Source organism: Varroa destructor, unplaced genomic scaffold (genome assembly GCF_002443255.2).
Source record: "Varroa destructor unplaced genomic scaffold, Vdes_3.0 BEIS01000001.1, whole genome shotgun sequence".
NCBI lineage: Eukaryota > Metazoa > Arthropoda > Arachnida > Mesostigmata > Varroidae > Varroa > Varroa destructor.
In genome coordinates, this window is record NW_019211454.1 from 74,035,440 (window position 1) to 74,061,452 (window position 26,013).

General features: G+C 38.5%; 1 protein-coding gene across 1 annotated transcript; it reads right to left on the reverse strand.

Annotated features, from left to right (window-relative positions):
* Nucleotides 1–605: 605 nt before the first annotated feature.
* Nucleotides 606–25,510, reverse strand: LOC111255433 (uncharacterized). Its single transcript, XM_022817403.2, has 5 exons — nt 25,476–25,510; nt 14,551–14,634; nt 11,011–11,203; nt 4,950–5,062; nt 606–1,939 (listed from the first exon to the last, which is right to left on the reverse strand). The coding sequence occupies exons 2-5, from the start codon at nt 14,626–14,628 to the stop codon at nt 1,073–1,075; spliced, it is 1,251 nt and encodes a 416-aa protein (XP_022673138.1). The 5' UTR covers nt 14,629–14,634; nt 25,476–25,510; the 3' UTR covers nt 606–1,072.
* Between the last annotated feature and the right edge of the window lie 503 nt (nt 25,511–26,013).

Consider the following 26,013-nt stretch of genomic DNA (forward strand, 5'->3'; position numbering starts at 1 on the left):
TTAATAGAAGTCGAAGCTTTAACCTGGTCAGTCAACAGAAAGGCTATTTTCTCCTCTCTGTTACATCACTGGTCAAGGTATTGATTTTCCATGCATTTGGCATCACTGTTTGGTCGACCTTCGGCTTAGGGTGCCTCATAAACTCATGTTTTAAATTTTCACGGATACTACCACGGACGCATCAGGTCACGGCCATTATCTTCCTGTGTACATGGGTACTTCCTTTTAAGAAACATCTTTAAAAACCTTTTGTGCAGATGTCAAATTGCTATATTATACCACCTTTGCTAGCTTCTCTGCCATCACCGAAATACCGTTCAATTGTTAAATTTCACAATCTGTTCTGCTATTAAACACTGCTTCGACTGTCTCAGGTCTACCGCCTTTGCTACATGACTCCCGTGGCAGTAAAAATAATCGACTATACCCCGGTCTTAATTACGGTAAACGATGTCTGGCCGATTCTGGATACTGAAAGATTTGGAAAGGGAGAACTATTTTTAGATTTTAGCTCTTTTTTAAAATCAAAATGTCCTCCTTGAAGAAATTCATGACACACTAATATGAAACCATAAGATTCTAGTATTAAATGAAAACAGCTAACGCTCACTTTAGAGAATTTTATCTTTATTCAGGGAAGTTTCTGAATCTCGATTCTCAATATGGCAACAATGCGAAATTGTAATTTAACGTTTGATATTGATCAGCTATATCCATAGCACTAAGACGATACCTAACACTAAGTATATTGTTGAATTTTCTTAAAAAATGATAATTATTTTATAAAGAATATATTGTATACATGTCAAAAAGAAACTGGCCATAACTCTCTAAGCCATAAATAAAACACAGATGATAATTTCCAAGTAATTAATGACTAAACAGTTCATATATAGTTTGCAATGCTGTACCTAGTTCCTTGACTCGGTAGAGAGTATACCTACTTGCGCTCTTGTACCCGTCGTGAAATATATCAGATGATCTCATTCAGTAACAATGAAATAGTGAATGTAATGTTATGTGATCAACGGAACAGTGGAACTTATGGGGAGCGAGATATTGAGAATGACTGTTAGGCGCGGGCTCGTCGGGAGGGCGGACCAGCTAGAGGAGGGAATGAGCCTGATTTCCTGGTAATGCCACCTGGCTTGATGTACAGAGGTGTGAACTTTGAGATGGCAAGGACGCGTTGGTCGGGCGAGTACGTTACACGGTCACGATGCAATGGCGGAGCAGCGGTAATCGAATCATAATCGTCCTCGAAGTCCTCAAGGGCAGGAGTATACCCAGGTACCCGTTTGGGAGTAAGTTTCGGGAGTTCAGGGGTTTCGTACGATTGCGATGGATCTTCAATGAGTTTCTGAGGTCGGCGTCGAGGGCCTGTGTATGCGGGGGGTGGTGTCACAATAATCTTTTTCTCTTTTAGTGTGACGCGCTGCGCAACGGCAGCCTTCTGCACAACTGGTTCCATTACCGGTCCGGCCAGGACATCAGAGACAGGAACAATGAGTTTTGGTTGCCTGGCAGTACTAAGCGATTCGACGTGCTGGTACGTTTCGATGTTTACTTTGGGCGCGGGCTGAACGAGGGACTGCTGATAAACAACGGTTTTGGGGACTGGAACAAGTCGCATTATTGGTTGCTGATAAACAAGAGGTTTGTAATGTACGACTGATTGGACAAAAGGCTGAACGATTTGCTTCTGAAGTTGAATCGATTTGGGGGCGACGTGGACCATGGGCTGGAAGGTCTGGTAAACCTGAAAAGCAGGCCTGACCAAGGGCAGCTGACCTACAACAGTTTTAGCAACGTTAATTGGCTGAACGATGGGCTTAGGCTGCACAGCATCGTAGAGACTTGGCTGCTGATAGATGATAGGCTTGTCAACAGCGACTGGCACCGGAGCAGCAGAAGCCAGCGCGTGAACCGTGGCAAGTTTCTATGGATGCAGACAACATTTCAAATGAAAAACAGGCTTACTTGCGAATATAGGATATAAAGTTCTTATAAATAGCACATTTTCAAAATAGACTAAATTTCTTTGAAAAGTTTGTTATAAATGAACACTATCGCTATTGTACAAATGTTAAACAATGTCAAGTAAGTTGGCGTGAATCACATAAATTGCGCGTAGATAATATGCAGTACTAAATACAGAGGAAAATTACTTATGTTAAACTGTTTGAATGTGTTGTATGCATTGCACGACTAGCCTAGGTAAGATAGTGGTAAGGTGTATTGTTCCTATAAGTTACTCCATACTGAAAATTATTTTCGTACGCTATTTTTTGGTTTTTTTATAAGTAGCTTTGTAAATTGTATGCCATGTTACAACCAGAAGCGGATAACAATACCACAAAACGATATATCGTAGACATAGTGCTTAGGTTCTATCAGTTGTTTGAGGGTAATGTAAGTCTAATTATTGTTAGGCGTGTTGTCATCGGCTGACTTTAGAGACTTGAGAAATTGACGCAGCTGTTAAACTGTTTTTTCATAGCGGGCATACTTCACACCATAGTCCTACCAAATACTCAAATTATTTAGCTTTACTGAATGTAGCCTGCAGAACAGGGCAGTATCCGCAATTTTTATACAAGTTATTAAGGGCCGGAGCATTCGGCCAAGTCACCGTAAAGCAAATGTGGTTATTTGAAGGAACAACCTTTTGAAGGAAATCTGAAACAGCGCCACGGATCGTGCTACAGACGCCATGCAGAGTCATTTTATCAAGATGCGTCCAATGTCGGGGACGGGGCGGCCCTGTCTCTTAGCTGTGACCGGAGGCACTGCACAAAACTTAATTAGCGCTAACATCTATACCGGAAGACGACAGGGGCAGTATGAGTGATATAAGCAGAAACCCCGCAGCCTTCCACAATCAATGATCGTCGAAAGACCAATGTTCTCGTTTACTGCTGCTCTTGAAAGCATTCGAGTACTCTGTTGTCCCAGATGAACTTCGAATGATAAAAAATGAAAATAGGAGATTTTCTTTAGGAATCATCTTTGGACATAAGTATTCTGTATATGTGTTAAACCGGAAGGATTATCAAGTCAAAGTGGAAAACGAAATATGTGCTGCAAATATCATACATAAATACACAAAACCTATATGGCGGTAGGATACTAATTTGCTTAATATGGTATGTAACGTGAATTTCTGTGGAGAAAGCGAGGAAACCGATAAAAGTTTGAAAAAATTGTCTGACAAAGGTAACCAAATACGTTATTACTTATTATGCAGAGCGGTTGTTAAATAGATTGTACATATTACCTAAAAAAAGTATGGCACGAGCATGCTTTATAATGATGTCAATACCTCAAAAGCACAATTCGAAGTTCTTTTATTGAAAGGGATTGCTGTCGCTGGTCGATTGAAAGGAAACGCTAAAAGCCAGAAGACGCGACGAAAGTGTATAATTTTATAGATAAAAACACGGCTCATGACATTCGGAAGTCTTTTAGAGTTCAGAAGTTTGCTTTTGTAGTGAATTATAAATAATCTGATTCTTGAGATAGCTCAAATCGATAGGCTACGTTGACCCTTTCAGCTGTTTCAACACTTCGCAGCATGTTAGTAAGAGATTTACGTCGTCGCTACTTTGTTGACGTTTCAACAGTCCGGGAACCATTTGTTCACTAGTTTATCATTTTTTTTTTTTTTTCTTTTTTTTTTCAATGTTTAAATCACTGAGATGATTGACGTCAGTGTCGAGTATGTGCGTCCTGTCTTTGGCACCTATTTACTCCCATTGTATAGTCCCATTAATAAGTTTGTCAGTTTTCTTCTTTTGACTTGAGTTGTGTATCGCAATCGAATATTAACATTATCCGAAAATAAGATGCTAGTGCCATACATAATATAGTACGTATACACCAAATATCTTCTTGTGACTCACAATAACCGCATCAGACGGCGTCACGGTTTCAAATCGTACTATAGCAATATGAAGCTAAGCTCTATATCCAGCTAGTGAAGACCTATGAAGGCTACATCTTTTAGATTTATTTGTGTATCTTGAATTGAAATGAATTTTTTATATGTTCAGAGGCTGCCAGTGGATTAGTTGTTCGAAAAGTGTCTTCCCTTCGCCTACCTACATTTCGCTTTATCATTCAGGGGAATCTACCTGAAATAACTAAGTCATCGAGTATTTTGAGGGTAGCAATATACACAATGAACAGGAACAATACTTGCACCTGGATAAAACGGATGGCCGAGGAAGCGCTAAATAATATGCGTCTCTCTTTTTTCATTTCAGCGATACGGATATGGATGGGGTCTTCCGACACTCGCCTATATACCGCATATGACAATAAGGTTTGTTTACACAGGACCAATATAGTCTTGGCCATTATTGCTAGATTTTATCTCAGACTTTCTAATTTAAATGAACTGCCAATACAATACGATGATTGATACTTCATTAATTCTTTCCTCCCTAGTCATTAAAGCATTAATTCTCAGACGTAAGATAAGAATGCCTATCTCTACAACGTCTGATGTAGAAGGAAAAGTTATTTTGTATAGTTTGATATTTTATGGGCACCAATGTGTTGACTAGATAAGTATGTAGTCTGATTAACTTGTGTGTGGATTGTCTGCTGGGTAGTATGTAGTTCAGGAAATATTATCAGACGCTGGTGATAAAAATCCAGTGTTTGGAGGCCAGTTTACTAAAACGTGTGCATATCATTATCATAGAAACGCAGCAGGCCTGTTAATAGAATGCCTATGTTTTCTTAGCAGAATATAATGTCGCAAAGTGCTTGCCGAAATAGTTCGTGGAACCAATGCAGGCCCTATACGCATTTCGACATCTGAGCGTCCATTGATAATCAAATCCATAATACCTATTTGAACTTAGGATTCTTGTATGATACGTACAAATGTATGATACTTAAAAGTGACGAAATTAATTCAAGCAACGTTAACTTAACAATACCTTCTGCTTGATGACGTGCCCGGTAAGTTGTAAGGCTGGTTGTGAGCTTGTTATGATCTCTTTCACTCCTTTTCGAAGATAGAGGGCGTCCCCATGATAGCCAGGAGCCGTACCTTAATAATATTAAAGGAGTGCAAAATAGATCATAGTTTATGTTTTGCATAAAGAAGGGTCTTGACTATCGGTTGGCAAACTCTTAGTCGTATTGATACATGCATTTGTATTTAACACTTCAGTTATTCTAGTATTGTGATAAAAAATATGAAGAAAAAATAACCAAGCTCGTTAGTTTGGCAGCGATATTTTTTTATAGTTGAAGCTGTGCCGTCTTGTTGCAGAAAGATAATGACTTAACAAAGTTAAATGTAAAAGGTCGAACTTTATTAGAAATAAAATAAGTTTCCCATTGTCGCAGGAACACTGTAGAATGACTCTTTTAAACCCTTTATGGTAACGTATAAATCTATTCTGTAATAGTAATAAATAATGTAAAATCTTTGGTAATTTATAATACTTCAAGTAGCCCTTTTCGCTTTAGCTTAACCCTGTATGTAATATGCGACAAGAACGCTCTATGCATTTCACCGTCCTAATCTCGTTGTTTTTGATATTATATATTAGCAGACGACCGGCTATCTTACCAAAAACAAAACCCTTAATAGCGAAAATTGAAGCCGAAAACCTATAGGGTCGTTTTAACATTATTATTGCATAAATATACCGGAACAAGAAGAAACTGTAGTCTTAAACTTGTGCAACAACTCTACAGTTGGGTTGCTTACTTTTTTTTTGCAACGAGATATGCATTACCGCTGTGACCTTTTACAAATAATAAAACTTCATTTAAATTTTTACATAGCTCGAAATATCAAAAGGTAAAGGAACCTTTTCAAGACCATTTTAAGTGGGGTTCTAATCCCTGATCTGAACAACGCTATGAGGTAAAAGCTGGACGTGCAAGAAACTGAATAAACGATACAATAATGGCTCTTAGTCTCGACCCTAGGCAGGTATAACGTTTAAGCACTTGGCCTAAATGCAACTTAACCCGAACGAGCAGATAAACGGGGAAAGGAGCACCGTCCGAGAATGGCGGGATCATGGTTGTTGTTTTGCGCAGGCCCTTCTTTATGGGTTATATTTCGTTTATGAGTCATTAGAAGGGCCTAATTGCTACGGTCGGGTCATAACATCTTCCCTGCATCCTTTATGCTGCCAACAAAAGCTGCAGCCGACACCAGGCCCCGCTGGCAAATTTGCCCACGGCCTGAAGAAATGCCCTAACTAGACTAGAAGAGCACATGTACGCAACTTACCAAAAATGTCGAAAATTTACTCGAGTCGTTTTACACGCGCCTTATAAACTGCTTCCTAAGAAATAGTAATTAATAAGACACGTGGCTTTGGGACCGTAAGAGGCAAAATAATTCGTATTGTTGTTCGCGTTAATTTGTTGTCATTGCATAGTCCCCATAACTTAATTAGAGTAAACACTTTGCGACATCTGTTTCCAAATTTTAGTTAGACACATCGTCCTCTTGACCGCTTTGAAGAGCCATTACTTTTCTTTCGACAGTTAAGTCTGGAGTACCGTGCGTCGAGGCGATAGATCATTGGCCTATTCGTAGTCGTTTGATTCTGGTCGCCTGTTTCTGTCCATTTGCCTATTTGGCTTAGTAAAATATCAGTAATTATCTGCCGTGACGAAAGGTGAACTCGTTATTATAAATCACAGGACTGGCCTATAATAATTAAAAATAATGGTTTTTCGGTAGAACAGGTGGTGGATCAGGCCTATGGCGTCTTTCCTATTTTGTATATTGTCTTTTAGGTCATCGTCATTTAGATCGTAGACAGCATCCTAAATAGTGCATAAAAATGCTGATAAAGCATGGCACTATGCTATAAACTATAGGCACATATCCATGAAGCATAGTAATGAGTGCTATTGGCTATGAGTCTCACTTGGAAAAAGATAAACTTCACGGTCAATTCACGACAATTGCAGAAAAATGTTATTGAACATTGTCGATCGTGGAGAAGCGACGTTGGCCTACTGATATCAATAGGCTTAGCGTTCTAGGAGCTTTGTAAACGTTCAGATTGATGGCAGACATATATGCTTAGCTTAGTAGCAACAATTGAGTTATAGTTAAGCATTTTTAATAAATAAAATTGATTTATTATTGATTGCTTGCTTGAAAGAGTTACTAATAACAATTTTTAGTGATTTTAGGGTGTATTAATAGAGCCAATTCAGCATGGCAATCGGGCATTGGGACGTTTTAAATTGCTGATTACGAGTGAGGAGATTAGGTAATCTACTTGTAATAGTGGCTGTAAAATTCAAGGTCGCTTTCCTTAGGCACCACAATTATGTCCTTGCTGGTTAAATCATTCGTGATCAATATTCAACTTCTTAATTTGGCAGCCCTCGGGTGTTATGCCGATCCTTCCTGTAGACGAATTCCATAATAAAAGAATATACAGTCATTTTGTTTTATACAGAACTCAGTTCGGCTAAACCTATATCATGTCTTTGAAGCTGGTTAGCTTTCTCGTTATACGGACGGCTTGCCGGCTTATTTTTGAGTCACTTACACGTATCGCTGGTGCATGAGTTACCTTGACGCGCATATGCCTCTAAACGTTTCTAAGGGAAAAAGCTAAATATAAAAATGCTTGAAATTCGGAACCCCCGTGAGCACAAAATTAAATTACGCATAGACACTTCTAGTGGTGGACCCCCTAAAGTACACCTCAAATGCGTATAAAATATATCGTAGGGACATAAAGCTCGGGTAAATAAACTTATGCACCATTAAGTGCCAACTTCATTTACTAGCAGACGTCACCATTAAACCAGCTATAGAAACAATATCGCCGAAATCATCAGAGGCGTATTGCACAAAGGAACACTTAGTTGGCCTATGTAGGATGAACGGTGGCCTATGAAGAATGAACAGAAACACTAATGATGTTGCTCAAGGTGCTTGGCATGAACGCACTCGCTTGAACTAATCTAATTTACTAAATTTATGTTATTTTTTAAAAATAAAACACTAGTTAGTGCGCAACGAATACAAACAATGAACCGCTAAAAAGTCTAATTATGACCAATGACTAAAGATCCTTGACTACTTCGCTATGACGAAAGAAACACATAACATAATTAATGGTCGTCTTAGTTAAAGAGACAGTCGAACACAATACAATCCTACTGAAAGCTTAGTTCAATTTCAGGAACCTACTCATTATATATAGGATGTAAGGTATTATTTTTTCACTCACAAAATTGACACCTTCCCCCTGTATTTGATTCTGTTGAAGTTCCACTTCAAGCTAGAGCTTCGTGCGACTATATAATGAGCTGGTCAACAAACACAAATAATAACCACTCGAAATGGGTTTGTGTATGAAACATATAATGGCGATAAAGATGTACAGTTCTAGATACGAGGTTGAAAATTGAAATAGTATCATTTAAACAGGTAAAATGCTATATTCGATATTACTGCCCTAAGGCTACTAAGTTTTAACGACACACAGTTCGTAATGGCTTCAGTATAAAGTCGTTAAATGAGGTTCTGGTGAAAGCGTCATATGGTAAGTTTTGCATTAAGTGAACGATAAACTTTAACGCTGAACTTTCTCCACAAATATATTAATCACTGGGTTCCCGTGTTTTGAACTAATTAAATTAAATTAACCATTCCGAGAATAAGGTTATACCTAAAAATTATTACGCATATGTAAACGCGTACATACGTAAAGTAATCGCTTCCACTATCTGGTAAGTAATATGCTGTAAAGCAACTACTTTCTGTATGATGACAAATTTATTAATTAAGTTTAGACAATCTGAAACAATTGACATGTTTTATGTCTATTTCATTAGGTACTTTTTGTTGCTAGTCAAAACTTCGCCTTGTCATTCGAAGTTTTGAAAAATCACGATTATTCAGAATCATTATTACATTAGAGCATAATGTAAGACGTCCTTATTGATCGTCTGCAATAATTAGTGTGGTAAAATAGGTGTTTTTTTAAAAATTCGGACGATGTGCCTTGCGAAGTTCTATTCTTGTGAGGAACTTATATCGACAGTTCAGCCGTTAAAGAAATTTATTGCAGTGTAACTTGTAACTGTAGACTTTCATGTCAGCACGGATACACGATGACTGGTGCCTCTGTGAGCCTGTATGTATAGCTAGAAGTTTTCTTGCTTCTCCTTCAACTGCATGTCACGAAAACTCTTTTCCCGTACTGGACAAGTCAGCGTGATTTTCACAATGGGAGGTTAATTTAAATTATACTAGGCCACTAAATGCGTTTATTAGAAATCATGTCCTTTAACAACAAAGTATCTGATATCTTATAGGCAAACTGTGCGACACCGTTCGCATCGAACGCTATGGCGTTCGACACGAATGGACAGCTGCCCCGTCTCTACTGTATAAGATGTTCTTATTCATGTCAAAGATAGTTTTAAACTGTTGTTTTTTGATGTTGGTGCATTGCCAATGAGATTACTTGGCCTGAGAGAGGGGCAAAGAACAATTATTTAAGACCATTTAAGGGTCTTACAAACGAGCGATGCTGATTGAATTTGTCATGTGTAAGCACGTTTCAGTGCACTTGGGCATATGTATTACCGTAGCATTTTCTGAGCTCAACTTGGATACCTCATTTATCGCATACCGTAGTATTTGTTAATTTTTTTATTATGGTGGAAGCTCCCCAGAAAATTGAAGTCAATGTTATCTGCGCATAGCTCTTAGTTGGCTTCTTTCGTTTCAATTTAAGGATTTCTTTTCGAAATAAAGAAACTGTATCCGAAGGAAGATTCCCATGATATGTCTGTGAAATCTCTAAGACACTTGTCGATTTTTACGCAGAAATGCCTGCCTTTGCGACTTGCGATCCATATAGTTTTGCTGTTTTTACCTTATATGTCTTATTTTATCTATATTTTTTTATTATCATATTTTAACTTATCTATATATAGCAAAGGATTCACCCCGTTAAGGTTTGAAAAAATTAAAGCAAACGTAAATTGTTTGGTTCTTATGATTATGTATGTAGGACTCAATGAGCTGGGTGGATATGAGTCTATTTAAAAAGTAGGTAATTTATGGAATGGTAAAGGTAGATTATATATTTAAAATATAGTTTGAGTACATTGCCATGGAAACTAACGGTAATGACATTTCGTATATAGTCGATCTGTATATGTCAGAGGTTGAAAGCGCTGCATAATGAAAGTATCAATGCAGGACAGAGTTCCTCGGAAAAAGGTTGGACAAGACCTATTCACTAAATAACGCTAATAGAAATAACAAATAGCTCAAAAATATCGTATAGTAGATGACAAATTTTCACTTCGAGGCTCACATCGAATCCAATATATTTAGCTTTATCAGTTATAGCTATTAGTTTTTAAAAAATAAAAAAAAAGATGAAAGACAATCCTGAAAAACACAAAAGCTTGACTGGGTCCGAAAAAAACTCAGTCAGTGCCTAGAACCAAGTTTAAATCGAGTTAAAAAAACATTTTGACCCACATCCAATGGCCAAAAATCCAACGTGGGTAAGCTATTAGTAGGAGTAGTACTTGTCGAAGCTTATTAAGCAAAGATTCATATTAGGTGTCATTTGGCAATGAAAATAAATACAACAGAATTATGGAGTTAACTACATGGATTAACAATCAAATGATGATCACTTGTACCATATTTTATGAACCGATGCTGACTGAAGAAATCCGGAAGGAAAAGGACAAAGACATTTCTTTCCAGTTATATAGAACAGGAGAGATGAGCATAACAGTCAACTTATGTTGCTGCTTAAAAAAAATTTATGACACCTTATTTATTCCTAAATACACTTCGAATGGATCAATTGTCACGTCTGTAAGGTACATACGCTTCCACCAACTAGCGGGTATAGGTCCTGAGCAAGAAAATCGTTTGTATATATCAGGACAGCTCTAGAAATGTACTCTGAATTAGCAAGATGTTAGTTTGCGTTTTTTTTGCCAATAATCCTATATGTCCATTACCGGGCTCGTTGGTCCTTACTACTGCGCGGAATCCAGACTTGTCCGCAACGTACTCAAGATGGCGCACCTTCCCGTCAACATCGGTGATCGAATAGCCTCCCTTACGATTGTTGTAAGCATCAGCTACTTCCCACCTTTTCCGATTCGTATCCCAATCAGTGATGTCGTACCCGAACTGATAGTTGCCCAAAGACTGAAACCGCAATATGTCGAAGATGTCATTCCTACATGATGTATGGAATGAATGACCTTAATTACAGAAAAAATATGATGTAGCGTTCTGGCATTGGTTTTACATAATGAGCCCAAGCAAAGCCTAAGCTATATCTATTCAGGCGAATGAAAGGTTTCTAATTCCAGCGATTCTAAAACGATCTTGGGATTTCATTGTATTTCGACAACGGTGTGGATAAAATATCTTTGCCTCCCCGAGACCCCTTGAAGGCCCACTGAGCTGTGGTGCGCCCGGTATAATTGCATACATAAGTTACCAAATATGAAGATGCAACTTATGTAAGAGGCAACTATTTAGGCAGAGACAGAAATTCGTCGCAACTTGTAGGGGCAATTCGAATACAATGCTGAGTTGACTGATTTGCTGAACTGGTTATCACATAGTGAATTAGAAGCCCCTATGCGGCAAAACTGTAATAATCCAATAAATGCAAAAATTTTTGACTGGGCTTGGTACAGGGTTTGGGTTACAGGCTCACTATTCATCTACCGATAGAGATTAAGTAAGATTACCTACGTATCATAGCGTAAAATGATGATTTGTCAGAGACGAAAGCTTGCTTTTCAGTATCGACGTTATTAATTAAAATCACAGTCTTTTTAGTCAAAGAAAACTACTTGTAATGAGGTCTATAGTAGTGAGGTGCGCACTTTAGAAACATGAACTACTTTAGCGTAACACACTTAACGATAGGGTATTGCCAAAGGAAACGTGAGATTTATCCTTTCGTAATGTGCAAAAATATCGTACCTTGAATCAATAAATAACATGAAAGTAAGAACGTTAGGGAAAGAATCACGATATATAAAACAATTAGAAGAAAAACGTTGAAGGCGTAATGTGGCAAAAAAGTTACACCATTTGGTATCAACACAGTTCCTCTTCTATTTAGTGGTCTATTGCGCACCCATTTATTGTCCTTCCTACTCACTCACTCCATTCTTCCTTAACTTGAAGTTAACGGAACGGAAATAAATTCTTTGCGACCGGAGAAAGAACCCAGCGTTTGCTCATAGACGGAACGACGAGTGGCAGTAATAGTCGGGGTCGTGCACAGCTGTTAAAAGCGGTAGCAGCAGTGCAGACACTGAAGTAGTTGTCTGTTAAGAGCGAAGTTATTCTTCGCGAATTCCAATGGGGTAGGCATTCAAGGATTTCTCTTTGCGCGCCGGGGCTTTCCTGGTGTCGTGCATGGCAGGCGGAGTGAACGCAAAAGAGCCAACCCCCCCTTAAACTTAAATCTCATATTATTTTACAGAGAGGGAAAAGGGTAAACGGCGCGATAAGACGATGACAAGGAAGGCCACCACAGAAAAGAGGCCAGGAAATGGGCCATGAAGGCGAGCAAAGTCGGCAGAAGGGCGGCACATTCATCATCTGCCTGTTAGTAAGCTAGCGGCAAGAAACCGTTTTCCTCGCTCCCTCGAGTAATTGGCGACCAGACTGTTTATGTAGCCCGCATAACTCTGAAGCGAACATTGCAAAATAAAAACTAAATACCCTCATGATTAATCAGTCGTTTCAACAAAAATTCCCAACTCCTCCACAAACGGTTCATTTGGTTTTCATGAGAAATTTTTTCTAGTAAAAATAAAAATATTCAGAGTCGGTTTAAAATAACGATGTGTAGCAACGTGTATATGTATCGTCTCGCAGTTTTGAAGAGGTTGCGCTGGCACACCGGATATAGACTAACAGTAACCTAGGGGAATTCTATGATGATTTGTTAGATTCTCATACCAGCTGAAAGATGGAGGATGGGGACGGTAAAAGTTGATTAAGAGCCTTTCCTCTAATTGCTTCGCCCTCTTGGGGAAGGGGGCACGCAGAAATGGGAATCTGAGACCGCTAGGACCTTTTTTTGTATAATTAGCTATTCTCTCGTAAACGCTAGCATAAACCGCTAGAATAGGGATGCTAAGAGGCTAGATCCACTTGAGGTGGTCTCCAAGACACCAAGGAAACCTTATGGTTATTCTTGTTTAGTCTACGCCATGTTTGTCCGTTACGGGTACAGAGATGAGTGTTTTGTTTGTTACTACAAAGGACACTCGCACACTGCAATTATGGCACTATATAGTATAATATAATGCAGTATATAGGAATCAAATACAAATCAGGCAGCACGTATCACGACCTGCAATAAACTAACTCGCATATACTCAAAATAAGCTGGCTGAATTGAAACAAAAAAATTACAACCCTAATTTAAGTATGGTTATCAAGAGTGTTCTGAGTTTGTCTCGAAAAAGCTACTGCCTCCACAGGTTCCAAGTTGTCTTCACTATGTCATCCCATATGTAGAACAATTCGTAAAAGTTTCTCGTACTAACTTCTGTAAGCAAAGCTAAATTTAATGTAAAATTGCAGCGTTCAAGTCCAATTGTTTTAACTTAAGTTTTTCAATAAACAAGAGCGAGTTCTCACTTTTTAAAATATTGTATTACAGCTGCAAACGAGGGGTAGCCCCCGGAATCTGCTTATTGTTTCTACCTTCTTTTAATTAAGCATAACTGAGTTGGTTTATACAACCTAATGATACTCTAGAACAAACGATTGTTAGGTTAACTGAGTGCCATATATGCAAATGTCATAGACTTTCACTTAGAATATATCGCACTTAATCTACTCCCCGGGAAAGCAACTAAACGCCGCTACTAGCCCATACCGTACTTTCTGTGTTTATTCTCGGCTTGAAAAACGTGCTCTCTTCAGGTATTTCATTTAAACGTGATGGTATATCCTATAGATTATGAGATCCGTAAAGTTTGAGATTACCTGCCAGGACTACTCATGCTGAGGCCAGCTAATACGCCAATCATATTGATAATATGATTGTCTTAGTTCCTAGATATGCGGCATTTTGTTCTCTTCTGGACGATACGAATCCGCCTTTAGGAATGGTCTTATCCCAACAAGGAAATTCATTAACATTAGGCTGCCAAATTTGGTTTCTAGCCGTACATATTCCAGGCTGTCACTTATCTAGAACGGACTCATCTAGTTCATAACAGAACACACTTGAAAGTAAAAACTAAACTTAAACGCACGAATGTAAAAGACATGGCCTAAATAAGCAGTAGCTAGATTCTTCAAATAAGGTATCGTATATGTACGGTTATTCTCCATACATTCGTGCAGGATATGCTCAAAAAAAGGCCTCTTTGTTGTTATTATTATTATTACTCTACATGATATTTGGCGCACAAAACGATTCGACCGAACCAAATTATCAATAGCAACGACATCGAAATACAAAAGCTAAGCATCTTATTTACTGAGTTTGGATATGTCATGAAACATACGTCTTCAGTCCTGGATATGCTAGAAAAGCCGTCGTCTGAACGAGCACGAGCGTTGGCAGCCAGCCAACCAATCACCATGAGAGCCTATGAGAAAACGAAAGAATTATACAGTTCTGTTAGTGACTGGAGCTTGCCCTGCGTAGGACACCGGAATAACGCCTAGTAACATCATACGCAGGCAGCGCTCTTTCTAACTGCTGCGAATTGTTAATTAATATACATTGAAATTCCCTTGGTGGCATGCAAACATATGGTGGCAAATTAGAATTTTCGTGGGAATGATGGTTGGTAACAGGACGTGGTAGAAATTGCCGTTGAGCAATATTCATTATTAAGCCGAGGGCCACTATTATAGAAATACGTATGCACTGAGTTCGTCTGGAGGAGAAATGACCCTGTCCTGAAAAGTACTATTCATTGTAAACTATACGTTTAATTTTCAAATGTCTTGCTTGTAACTCAAGGTGGAATTTGGTGCTTTGATTTGTTAGGTTAACCTTTTTCACCCCATCCTCGCTGATAGAAATAGCTGAAAATATTGTGACTAAAAAACCAGCCATTCCTTAACCACTGAAAAATTAGAGAAGTGGCTATTTGCTTTTATTGATGGGATGCGATGACGTACTAAGGTTCACACAAAAGGGAATTGAAAAAGGAGCGCCTATTTAAAATAAACATCATTATTTTCAACGAAATTAAGTACAACTACATAAGTTGTCAGCATACCGCTAAAAGTGCGCCCGAATTCACTTAAGTTGGCAAAGAAATCTGGGAATAGCTTTTCCTGCGTATTCAAGTTATTCAAGCGAGCATCTGAAGGACAGCAAGATATCCGTGGATAAATCATTCTGCCAATACGACTACGGGCCGTTGAGGTATTTTCTATTACTATATACATATTTGTTTTAAAGTGAGATTCATTTACTTAATTGAAAGAGAATTACTGCCTGGACCGAGAAATAGTTGATTTGAAACGGCTAGATTTTACGGACGGAACTCACGAAGGAAATTTAAGTTAAAGTATTGATCTTCTATTTAAAGCAAATACGAAACGCCAATTAGGCCAGTGATCCCTATAAATAACTAGTTAAAAATTTGAATGCACTGGGTCCGACGCTGAAATTTACAAAGTCACTACTTTCTAACTAAACATGGTCCAGTATAGCATCTTTCCTATGGATTACCTGAACATGAGAGTACATGTCCAGGCGTGCCTCGCCTATACAACCCAAATGGCTATATATATAAATCAATAGTTAATTTTAATCAACTGACCCAACATATGAGTATTATATTTATCGCATATTTGCTTATAAGAGACGGTTACCATAGATATAGTATGGATGAAGTCTTGGCATAAAAATGCACCTGCCATGAAAAGCGCTCGATTAACTTCTACTTAGATACTCATATCCGACACGAACTCAAAACACCATGCTCCCTTATCATTTGCAGAGAAAAATATGTATATTCGACACATATAAGGACGCACTCATAGATAGATATTCTGGAAATGAAAAGACCTACCTATTTGTTACTTCCATCCTTGTTGATTGATTCTATTTTGACGTTTTATTACAATTAGTATACTCGCCCTCTAGCGATTACGTAAGGTGTTTTTTTTTTTTAGCTGAGTTGCTTTCCCGGATAGGGAAACGCTGCCAGTTCTTCATTTTTGTCAGCGACCGAATTAGCTCAGGTCACAATATAGACGTCGGACGCCGCACTTTTCTGCGTCGCCGCCCCAAGCGATGCCATCCCGTCACTCTTCACTTCCATTTCTGCATTTTTACCCAATGGTTTTTTGCGTTTTCTCGTTTGTTCTATTTATCTCTTACAAGCGGTCGGTATACCTTGCCATTACGTTATAAATTTGTTCACCTTCTAACGGAATATTATTATGATCGTATTTCGACACTATGGCATTGAATTGTGTTTATTCTATTGGGAAGTATATAACCTAACGTTGGACTTTTTTGCATCTAGAATGGCGTATCACAAACGGTATCCTAAAATGTCCTGTATAGCTTCGAATGCTAGCTCTTTCTAAGTCACATGTCCCTTTATATCGAAATTTGTTATCGTGACAGATTAGCTTCTCTCACCTGTTCCTGCCCTTATTATCTGCCCTCGTTATCATGGGGAAAAGAATTGCGCTTATTTCTAGTCGGCTTTAGAAATGCATAAACCTCTTGGTTATCGTAAGGATATGCCCAAACAAAACTGAATATAGACATGTAGACGTTCTTAATATATTGGGTATGCCGTAACCAGCTTGTACTACTTACGACAAACATGGGTTCAAAAGAGGAATCCTTAATTGAACTGCGCACCTGCACCCCTTCCAGGGGACGACTGGATTAAGCTCCGCACAAGTTTCTTTTAAATCTAGTCGATGACGGTTTTATGTATTTCAGTTTGCTCTCTGCTTACAATAGGAGCCCGTAAAAAGTGATTTTGATAGAAAAACCACCAAGGCAGCCTGTACAAATCTATGTACTTTTACGCAATTGCGTCATTTTGCAATGGGAGCATATCTAAACCAGGATGCCGTGTGATGTCTCGGAATTTCCTCAGGATGTTCGCACAGCAGCTATTTTTTTATGAAAAATTTCATCAAGAGCAATGGTAGACTTGAAAATCAGTGGTAGTAATTTCGAGCTAGTCCACGCTACTTCTGAATACAGTCATAGCGATCACATGAACATTGGGTTCGTTTGCCGTTAGCTTTGGTAGCTGTTCTTAATACAGCGCCTCTCAGATTTTTTTCAAAAATAATACGGCATTTCCGCGTCAGTTTTATCTTTGCAGCAAGTCTATCGTTGTCTGACCTAAGTAAAATAGATTTCCAGCGAAGTACTTCTGTTCTCTCGAAAGAAGTAATAGAAACTTAAACCTATTTAAACTTAAACAAAAAAAAAACTACAGCTCTAAGGAAAAAGATTTTCGCGAACTTGATAGTTGAAATAGCACGTACTGCACAACTGCAACAACTTGCAACAAAAGCGCACTTATACTTGGTCATCAATTGTCGAAAATATATAAAAAACTACCTAAGTGGAGCTAAAACTGTTATTATTTCAAGCTAGAAACCTAGCTAAGATAACTATTAGATATGAACGCTTATGAAATAACATACTGGTTGTTATTTCGTGCACCAATAAATTCTCAGCCAGTTTTTTACGAATACATGCACGGCCAACGTTATCGTCTCAAATGGTGCTCAATGGCGTTAACATTTATGATCGTTTGCCATTTGGTAGGCAGCTTGTAAATGAGCATGCGCCAGAAAACGAAGTTCGACTCTAGGTCAACATGATCTTCATAGCTAACGGATCTTGCCTCACTTCAAAGGAGAACCTTCATCCTGAACAAGCTATATTTTTTAGAGTACTTCCCATAAGATGATTGCTTGCATCCTTAAAGTGATGTAAAGACAAACGTTGTCATACCGACAAAAAGCCCACGTTTCTATTGTCTATTAAAGGGTATTTTCTTCTCAATCTATCCAATCTACTCAGCCGATATTCATAACGAAGTTCGGTAAAAATCGTTTTATGACGTTTTAAAAATTTGAAATAAAGAACCTTCATATCCTAACAGAAAAATTTTCTTAGTGAATATCTTTCCCTATTGCGTACAAGTCCGGAAGCTGGTTGTCCGCAGTTAACCCACAACATTCTGCGCTTAGAACTGAAGTAGACAATCCATCCTCTAATACTAATAATACTTTGAAATAACTTAATCAAGCGAGTACAATGCAGTATTCGCGTTTACGTGAGCTTTTCCTGATAGTTTATAAGTAATCCTTTTTCTACCTTTTGCATCTTTTCTACAGTGCATAGACAAGTTGGAATTTGCCATTGAGCCAGCTCTTCTCTTACTGGCTTCAGGTGGAATTTTCGTGCGATAATGGTTAGGAGATCTTTTTTCCCTGGAACGTCTCCGAGTATCCAGGTCATAGATTATTATCTACCGAGGAATTTTTTGCACGAAATCCAACAAAGTATTTGCAACATACACTAAACTATCGATAGAGGGCTGAAGTAATAGATCCTGTTGGCTGAACAGTTTGATTTCCGCTTGAGAATAGGCAGGATACATAGTCTCTATCGATTATACCCGGTTGCTGTAAACAACAAACTACTCACATGTCTCAACCCTAAAAAATGTAGACGCATGTTAAATATCAGAATAAGATCTGTCTCAAAGTTCAAGTATTGAAACATATATGGTTGTACATCTAGGTTAAGTTTGTCCTTAATAAACATAGGGTGAGCTTGATTGATCACAAATGGTGGGCGTTCAGATTCTTTACTCAGGTAAATTGTCTTCGTGTAGACGGACCTTTAAATTTCATAACTACAGACGAGTCCTTTTTGGGACTTGTTTACTTTGCTTATTAGATACGCGATACATATATTGACGTAGTACATCGTTATAGCAACACTAAGCTGGCATTGGCCCTGGCAGACGCAGAAGTAAATAATTCAAATGACTAGGACAAAGATAAGGTTTAAGCTAACAAGACAATAGACCGTTTTTTTTTTCGTCCCAGCTCGTAGTGCGAATACGTGTTGTATCTCAACGAAGAGCTTCCGGTAAGCGGTCGATTATGAGTAGTCCGGTCTTTAACTTTAGCAGTAGCATACTTATCCAAGCTAAAAACTTACACAGCTTACCAGTACCCCGAAATCAGATAACTTTTTTTAAATATTGATTAATCTCCTTTTAACCTCTGCCGAAATTTTTCGTAGATATGCAGCTTACGGTGGCGGGTAGAATGACTATATGGGAACTAAGTGGAATAATCCTTGGTGGGGAAGCGAAAGAAAAAAAATCAAGGTTGCTCGTCCCGTTCAAGTGACCTCATTGCCTGGATCCAACCTAGATGCAAACATGGCGCTGAACATAGGGCAAAAAAGTATAAAACAAATAAATGCTATTTTTTTTTACACTTTATTTGGATGTATATTCTGTCTCTAGTTTCAACATCGGCACACATGTAGATGCCGTGCGAGAAAGCCCCACAAAATATGTGCGATAATAAACACGAGAAGGAGTCTATTGGCGAAAGGGCTAAAAAGCTTCAACATGCTTAGAAAATGCAAAAGATAAGTAAGTCATCAACCAAAGAACTTGAGGTTATGCAAATCTCCGATGATAGCCTTGCAAAAGGCATTATATGAAACAGGTTATTTTGAATTGTAAATTAGTTAAATGGAAAACAACGTATCACCGAAACAAAACGTAGAGTCGTAATCCCGTTTGTCTTCTTTATGGAGAAGAGCAACTATAATAAAGTACGGCGGCAGAATAGTATTTTTCATCCGTTGACAATTGATTGAAATTGTTGTTTGCCGTGTTGTTCCGGTTGTCTGTTCAATTCGATTTACAATCAGCTCTGAGGTACCTTAGCATGTTAGAGTTGAAGTCTGACTATAGACTGGCAGTACCGAAAACGAGCCGAACGCAGTGGTTAAAAGGGAACGGTACGCTCAAGACCGCATGCCTTGCCATACTTCCGCTGTAGTAACGTAAGCACGTGCATTCGTAGAGAGGAACCCATAAAATAGCATAATGGAGGTTTATATATATTATACGTTTAGTTAAAATTTCAATGAATAAACTTTGCGAAAGAGGCTCGATAGTCTTCACTTTTGAACGGATTTACTACTCCCGGTATGACCATAAGTTTTCAGCAAAGCATGTTGGCCAAATTAATGAGATGCGGTAGCAATTCATAGTCTATGCGAAAGGGTTTTCGTTAGATGCAGATCAATAAGGGAGAGACGACATGTTGGAATATAACACAGGTTGTTCATTAGCAGAATGAGGTGCTTCCGTTCTAGTATTCACTTCAAACGCGCACCCGGAAGAAAAAGAATCAACGAAAGGATGACAGGCAGAACCAACGTTCTTCCGGCGACTGGCCAAACGAATGGTGAACGGGTAGAAACACAGTTCTCTCTGTCAATTTTTCTTGTCTCTGTCCAAAGGCAGTCTCTAACTTTCTATGTAGTTTACTGTGTGTACGTCCTTATACAAGTGAATTCATTCCTAAGGTATGGATGGCCGGTTCATGGCTATTAAAGGGTCACGTTTGAAATATACAGGAATTAATGTTGACGTACGAGATGCTAAAAACTTGAAAAAAATATTTCACTCTCAAGGACTTTTCATAGATCAGCCATTATTATTATTATAGCCTCTTTTCCGCGTCCTGAAACACATTTCGATTGGTTCCCTAAACGATATATGTTTAGTCCATCTAAGTACAACAAAGGTTCATTAATTTCTTATTGTGTAAGTTGGATATTCAAAAGTCTAAAGTTGACATGTTTGTTTGATGCAGCCTGTAGTTTATTTTAGACCTTCTTAAAAAATATTTTTCGTTTCGACTTAAAACCCACATCCAGAGAATTCTCAGTCAACGCTACTGTATCTTAGAATCACAGCCCGCTTCTGTTATATTTCTACAGACGTCATGAAGTAAAGTTTGGGTTCTGCGTTCTCTAGGTACAATGATTTCCAACGCAATTGAAGCACGCGGTTTAGCGGATCCGGGTTTCGATATAGCAACTGGAAGCAGGGTCGCAAAAGGGTTGACAAAAAACAACTCGGGGAAGCCACAACCACTAAACTGGTAAACCTTGTAAATACTAGTAACAATCGGTAACAGTAAAGAGTATAAACTTTCAATTCATTGCGAATATGTTAGACTATTTTCAGAAACCCTAAATCACACATGCATCATTCAATATACATATATATATTTGTTTTTCTTATTCAATATTCAAATAATCAACAAGTGAGCGCTATATTCTAACAGTAAAGATGTCGTCTTTGGTTGACTTATTTCATCAAAAGAAAGTTTAGCAAATAGATAAAGAAATGCATCATAATTTTGCTCAGTTGATAGAATGGCCTGAAACGCTGTTACCGGGGAACTGCAGTTATGAAGAAAATTGCCTCATAAACAGCTGAGTCAGATTTCAATAATATTTTCCAGAGAATTAGTTAGCTACCGTGAAGTTGTCGAAAGACTTGAAATTCGCTCATCTCGACCATTTCTAGGCATCATGGCAAACCCCATTAATGCTGCAGTAGTCTAAAAATTGCAGATGTACGTGAATAGCTGCAAAAATACAACTGTTCTTCTACAGCGTTCTACATAACGATTTCGTGATGATGCTGTTGCACAATGGACGTACTTTTAAGCATCATGATCTACCGCAGGCCTTTAAACGAATGGTCACAGTGGCAGCAGTGGTTTAACTGTCGGTACTTGGCGTGCCCGTATTTCTATCGTCGTGTATAAAACTAATATCTTTAAATATATCTTTTACTGATCTTACCCACGCTGTTAGGGGTCGTGAGCTTTCTAAGCTTCTCCCTCACATTTTGCTTCCTCTACAGAGGGAACTGGCCATTCATCTTTAAAATCTCCCTGTAAATAATCAGCGGTTCCTACTAGTAAAAACTAGCACCCAGTAAAGTAGTATTGCTACTACTGTCCAGTGCAGCCATGGTTGGGGATAGCAGTAGATAGAGCGGATCAGCTTTTTCTTTGGCCACAAGCTTTGGTCCTGCCATCCGGTTCGAGAGCCTCAAATTGTTCAATTTATCGCATCTTAGTCGCTGTTTCTAACGCAACATCTTTACGGCTAGCTTCAGGCGTAGAGTTCGATAGATCTAAATTTAAAAGGGGCCACTTTTTAAGTAGAAGTAATCTTTAACACGGGAAAAAAGTTTGAGAAACTGTAGTCTTCAGAGTAAAGTGTGTACTCTTCCAAAAGTGTTCGAGTATGTCTTAGTGGAGCCGTTATAATTAGAGACGATAGTAGCTAAAAAGAGTTACGACGGTTGGGAGCTAGGTAGAGGACTGTTTAGAGAAGTAGCGATGTCGGCTGCGAACGGGGCAATTATTAGCAATGGCACAACAAGACGAAAAGGTCAATGCAACTGGAAATTTTGGCGCACAATTTTTCAAAAAAATTAAAAACTGCTAGAACTGCAAGTAGATTTCGATAGCGTTCGGGTATTAAGGGAATAGCACCTGAATGACTAGAAGAAGTGTACGATGAGACAAGTGCACAAGAAGAGGTGGGCAGCCTATGTCTACACAGAAACACCTATATTGGACTGGAATTTGTCAAGACAAGTTTCACAGCCTCGAATGTGGGCCTCTTACTTCATGGGACAGAAAGACCCAAACAGGAACTTTCTATTTTATCTAGATATCTGTAAAACGACTCGCTCGGATGCAAAGGCTTTAACATTTTAGACCCCTTACCCTTGCTGTTGGTTTTGTTCATAGCGCAGGAAAAACCATTTCGTATATATTACGGATAATTATATACACTCTTATCAGATACGAGTGTTTGCTAAGTTAATATGATGAATGTAAGTTTTTTAAAAAAAATCGGCGAGCCTTAGTTGGGGACGAAATTTGAAGCTGAGCTTTCTCAACGTCAGCCTCAATAAATGCCTCAGGCGACGGTTTATTGGATCACCGCTATTCTAACGGATAATTTGATAGCAAAATTATTTTATGATATATATATGGAACCGCAAATTTTGTGCGCCGACTAAAGGGAACGATAAAGAGGAGCATCTTCAGTGTTTCGAGGCTTCTACAATAATAAGCATATGTATTTGCTCCAAAGCAGCTTGAGAGTTCGTTAATTGTCAATTTTTAGGGATGCTTTGTAGAATAAAAATAGTGATCTCGATAAGCGATAGGGAAAATATAGTGTCTCTACAGCCGCTAACTAGACAAAGAAAACCCTCTTTCTGGAAAAATAGAATGTGTTATTACTTAAATGCTACACATAAGATGAAATGTCTATTTGCAGTATTGGACCTTGCGGCGCGAAAGCTATTTTATTAATAATACAACAGGTCTGGCGCTTGAAGCTAACGACCTTCTGTCACTCAATGCACCGTCGCTATTCTGAAACTTGAAGGTCTTACTTCTCTTTTAAAAGAAATTCAAAGCTTGTTGTAAAAAGGCTAACATATCGCACACTTACTGCCCACAAGTACTTTACGTTGTGTCGGATACGTTCCAGACTCATATGACAACTGAAAGCCGTTCAATTAAAAGCTGTTATTTAGATACGTTTATTTCTCTGAAATGGTACGTAAGTGCGTATCACGGGTACTACCAACCAATCCACTTAGGCCTCGCTATCGGTCGTCTTTAATTAGACTACGAAAGCTTAATAAAGACTACTTGCAAATTGCCGTCGGCAATTTAGTTAATGATTTTCGATGGCTTCATCTTCACTGCGACAAAACGCCCTTTTATGGTCGATCACTGCTCTGCCGATAGCACTAATACCGTACCATACTATTTAGTAGCTTTTTTATTGCGAACCAACATCATCTCAATATTACCCATTACTATTTTTAGGTAATCAGGACATTTTTCGGGAAATTGCCGATGGCTGCCGGAATTTTTCAACGTTATAATTAAGCTGAAATAATGAGTGACAAGTAGACAAGAAACGGACGTATAGCACTAAGCCAGATATCCATAGCTGAATACATAAATAGTCCTGGTATCCTTCTATGTCTTTGGTGAACCCATATTTCGTATAGTAATTGGCAAAGTGAAGTATATTAATTTCGTAACTATTGCCAACCGCAGCTATAGCTATAATTATTTCAGTATCACTTATCCTTGTGACGATATTGCAAATCAGATTTAGGATTGCCTGTAAAAATATGCATTGTAAAAAGCATCTGAAAGTTTTACCTTTATATACCCTCGTACATGATATGCTGTAAAGCTGGCTTGCCTTGTCACTCATTTCAGACCTGAGCTGCACTGGAAGGCGGATCAACTAACACAGATCATTCAGTAGCAAAGAAGCTAGCAGTTACCCTTCGATGCTCTTACAGATCGCAAAGATTCGACTATTATTAACGGCCTCTATTAAATTATCGTAGCTAGCCAACGCTCGATTTGAGCTCAACATTGCATTTATTCTGCACCGTTTTTGTCGATCTCAGTCAGCTTTACTATTTGTTCTGACCGCACTCTGACTTCAAGATTGGCTTATCGCACATATCATAAAGTGTGAAGACTCGTGTGCCATTACCAAAGCTCTTATAGCCAGCGAAATTGTCGTATAGGAAAAAAAAGAAAACAAGTACGTCGAAAGCGCAGCAGGTCTTATTTACAATTTTGTTTATACATTATATTTATACTCACTAATTCTTTACTTTAGAAGACTTTTAAGAAAATTCACTAATTATTTACATAAATTCTCAATGGAATGTTGGATTTATTTTGAATTGTTGTTGATTCGTAGTGACTAGGTGGAATGTAGTAAACCTGACCTATAGGTAACTAGGCCCCAACATGTCAGACATTTTTCTATAAATTGAAAACTCCTTAACAAGGCAATGTGCTAACGACGTGCGGTCGTCGCATTACGATATAGAATAGACAGGAGAGCTCACGGAAGCTACAAAAATAGCTACACTCATTTGGTAGGGCCCAATTCACAGTACTTATAAGTCAGAAAACACACTTATATAACAATGTGTTTACCAGCTCCCGATAGAAGCCGGCGCAAAAAAATCCGACCAGGGACTGCACTGGTAATATCAGATCCAATGTGGTTATCAGCGACATCCGGCATAGCCACTGGCAGTCGACTGTAAGATAACCGAAACGACGGTCTGATCACAAACTTATCTCTCAATAATGAATTTAACTAATAGTCTTGTTATTAGTGTACATATGTATAATTGAATTAATAGCAATGGAAAGAGTAAAAGCTTTGTTTGTTGTGGGCGAATCATATAGCCTACAATGAGAGCTCATAACCTGCGGCCGCAACCAAAAAACTCTTCAGCCTCTCGACTCAGTTATTTGGCAAATATTTAACCTGCGGGCGACCTCAACTTACTGCTTACGATCCGTTTTGTACGACGAATAATACGTGCTCGCAACGTGAGGCAATCAACATAACGATTTGATTATGGTCAAACTGGACAAATCCCCTTAGGCGTCCTTACTTTATATCTACACTCGGCTACATCAATAGGATGTACTAACGGTTTTTGATATGCCTATTGAGACGCTCGTTTGACAATAGAGAGCTTCGTTACCAAGCGCAGTATCTTCAAATAGAAACTGGACTTTAAACGTCTTTGTGATGGATACGCCTTTATAAGACATGAACGGTAAAGTCCAGTTCCATCATCATTTTATCATCGATAGCAGTATCGGCGTCGGGATAGTTTTTGATATTAGTTCCTTTTGGTTCGATTATTCCAAGCATTATGACTGCCTGATATCACTCGGTGTAACTGATGGCGAATCTTATAATTATTGGTGCTGTTTTTTTTTTTCTTTTACCATAAGGAGTCGCACACGACTCGAACTATTGCTAAACGCCAATGCCGGACGTAAAAGTCAAAACATATAGACATTGCGCACGGCCT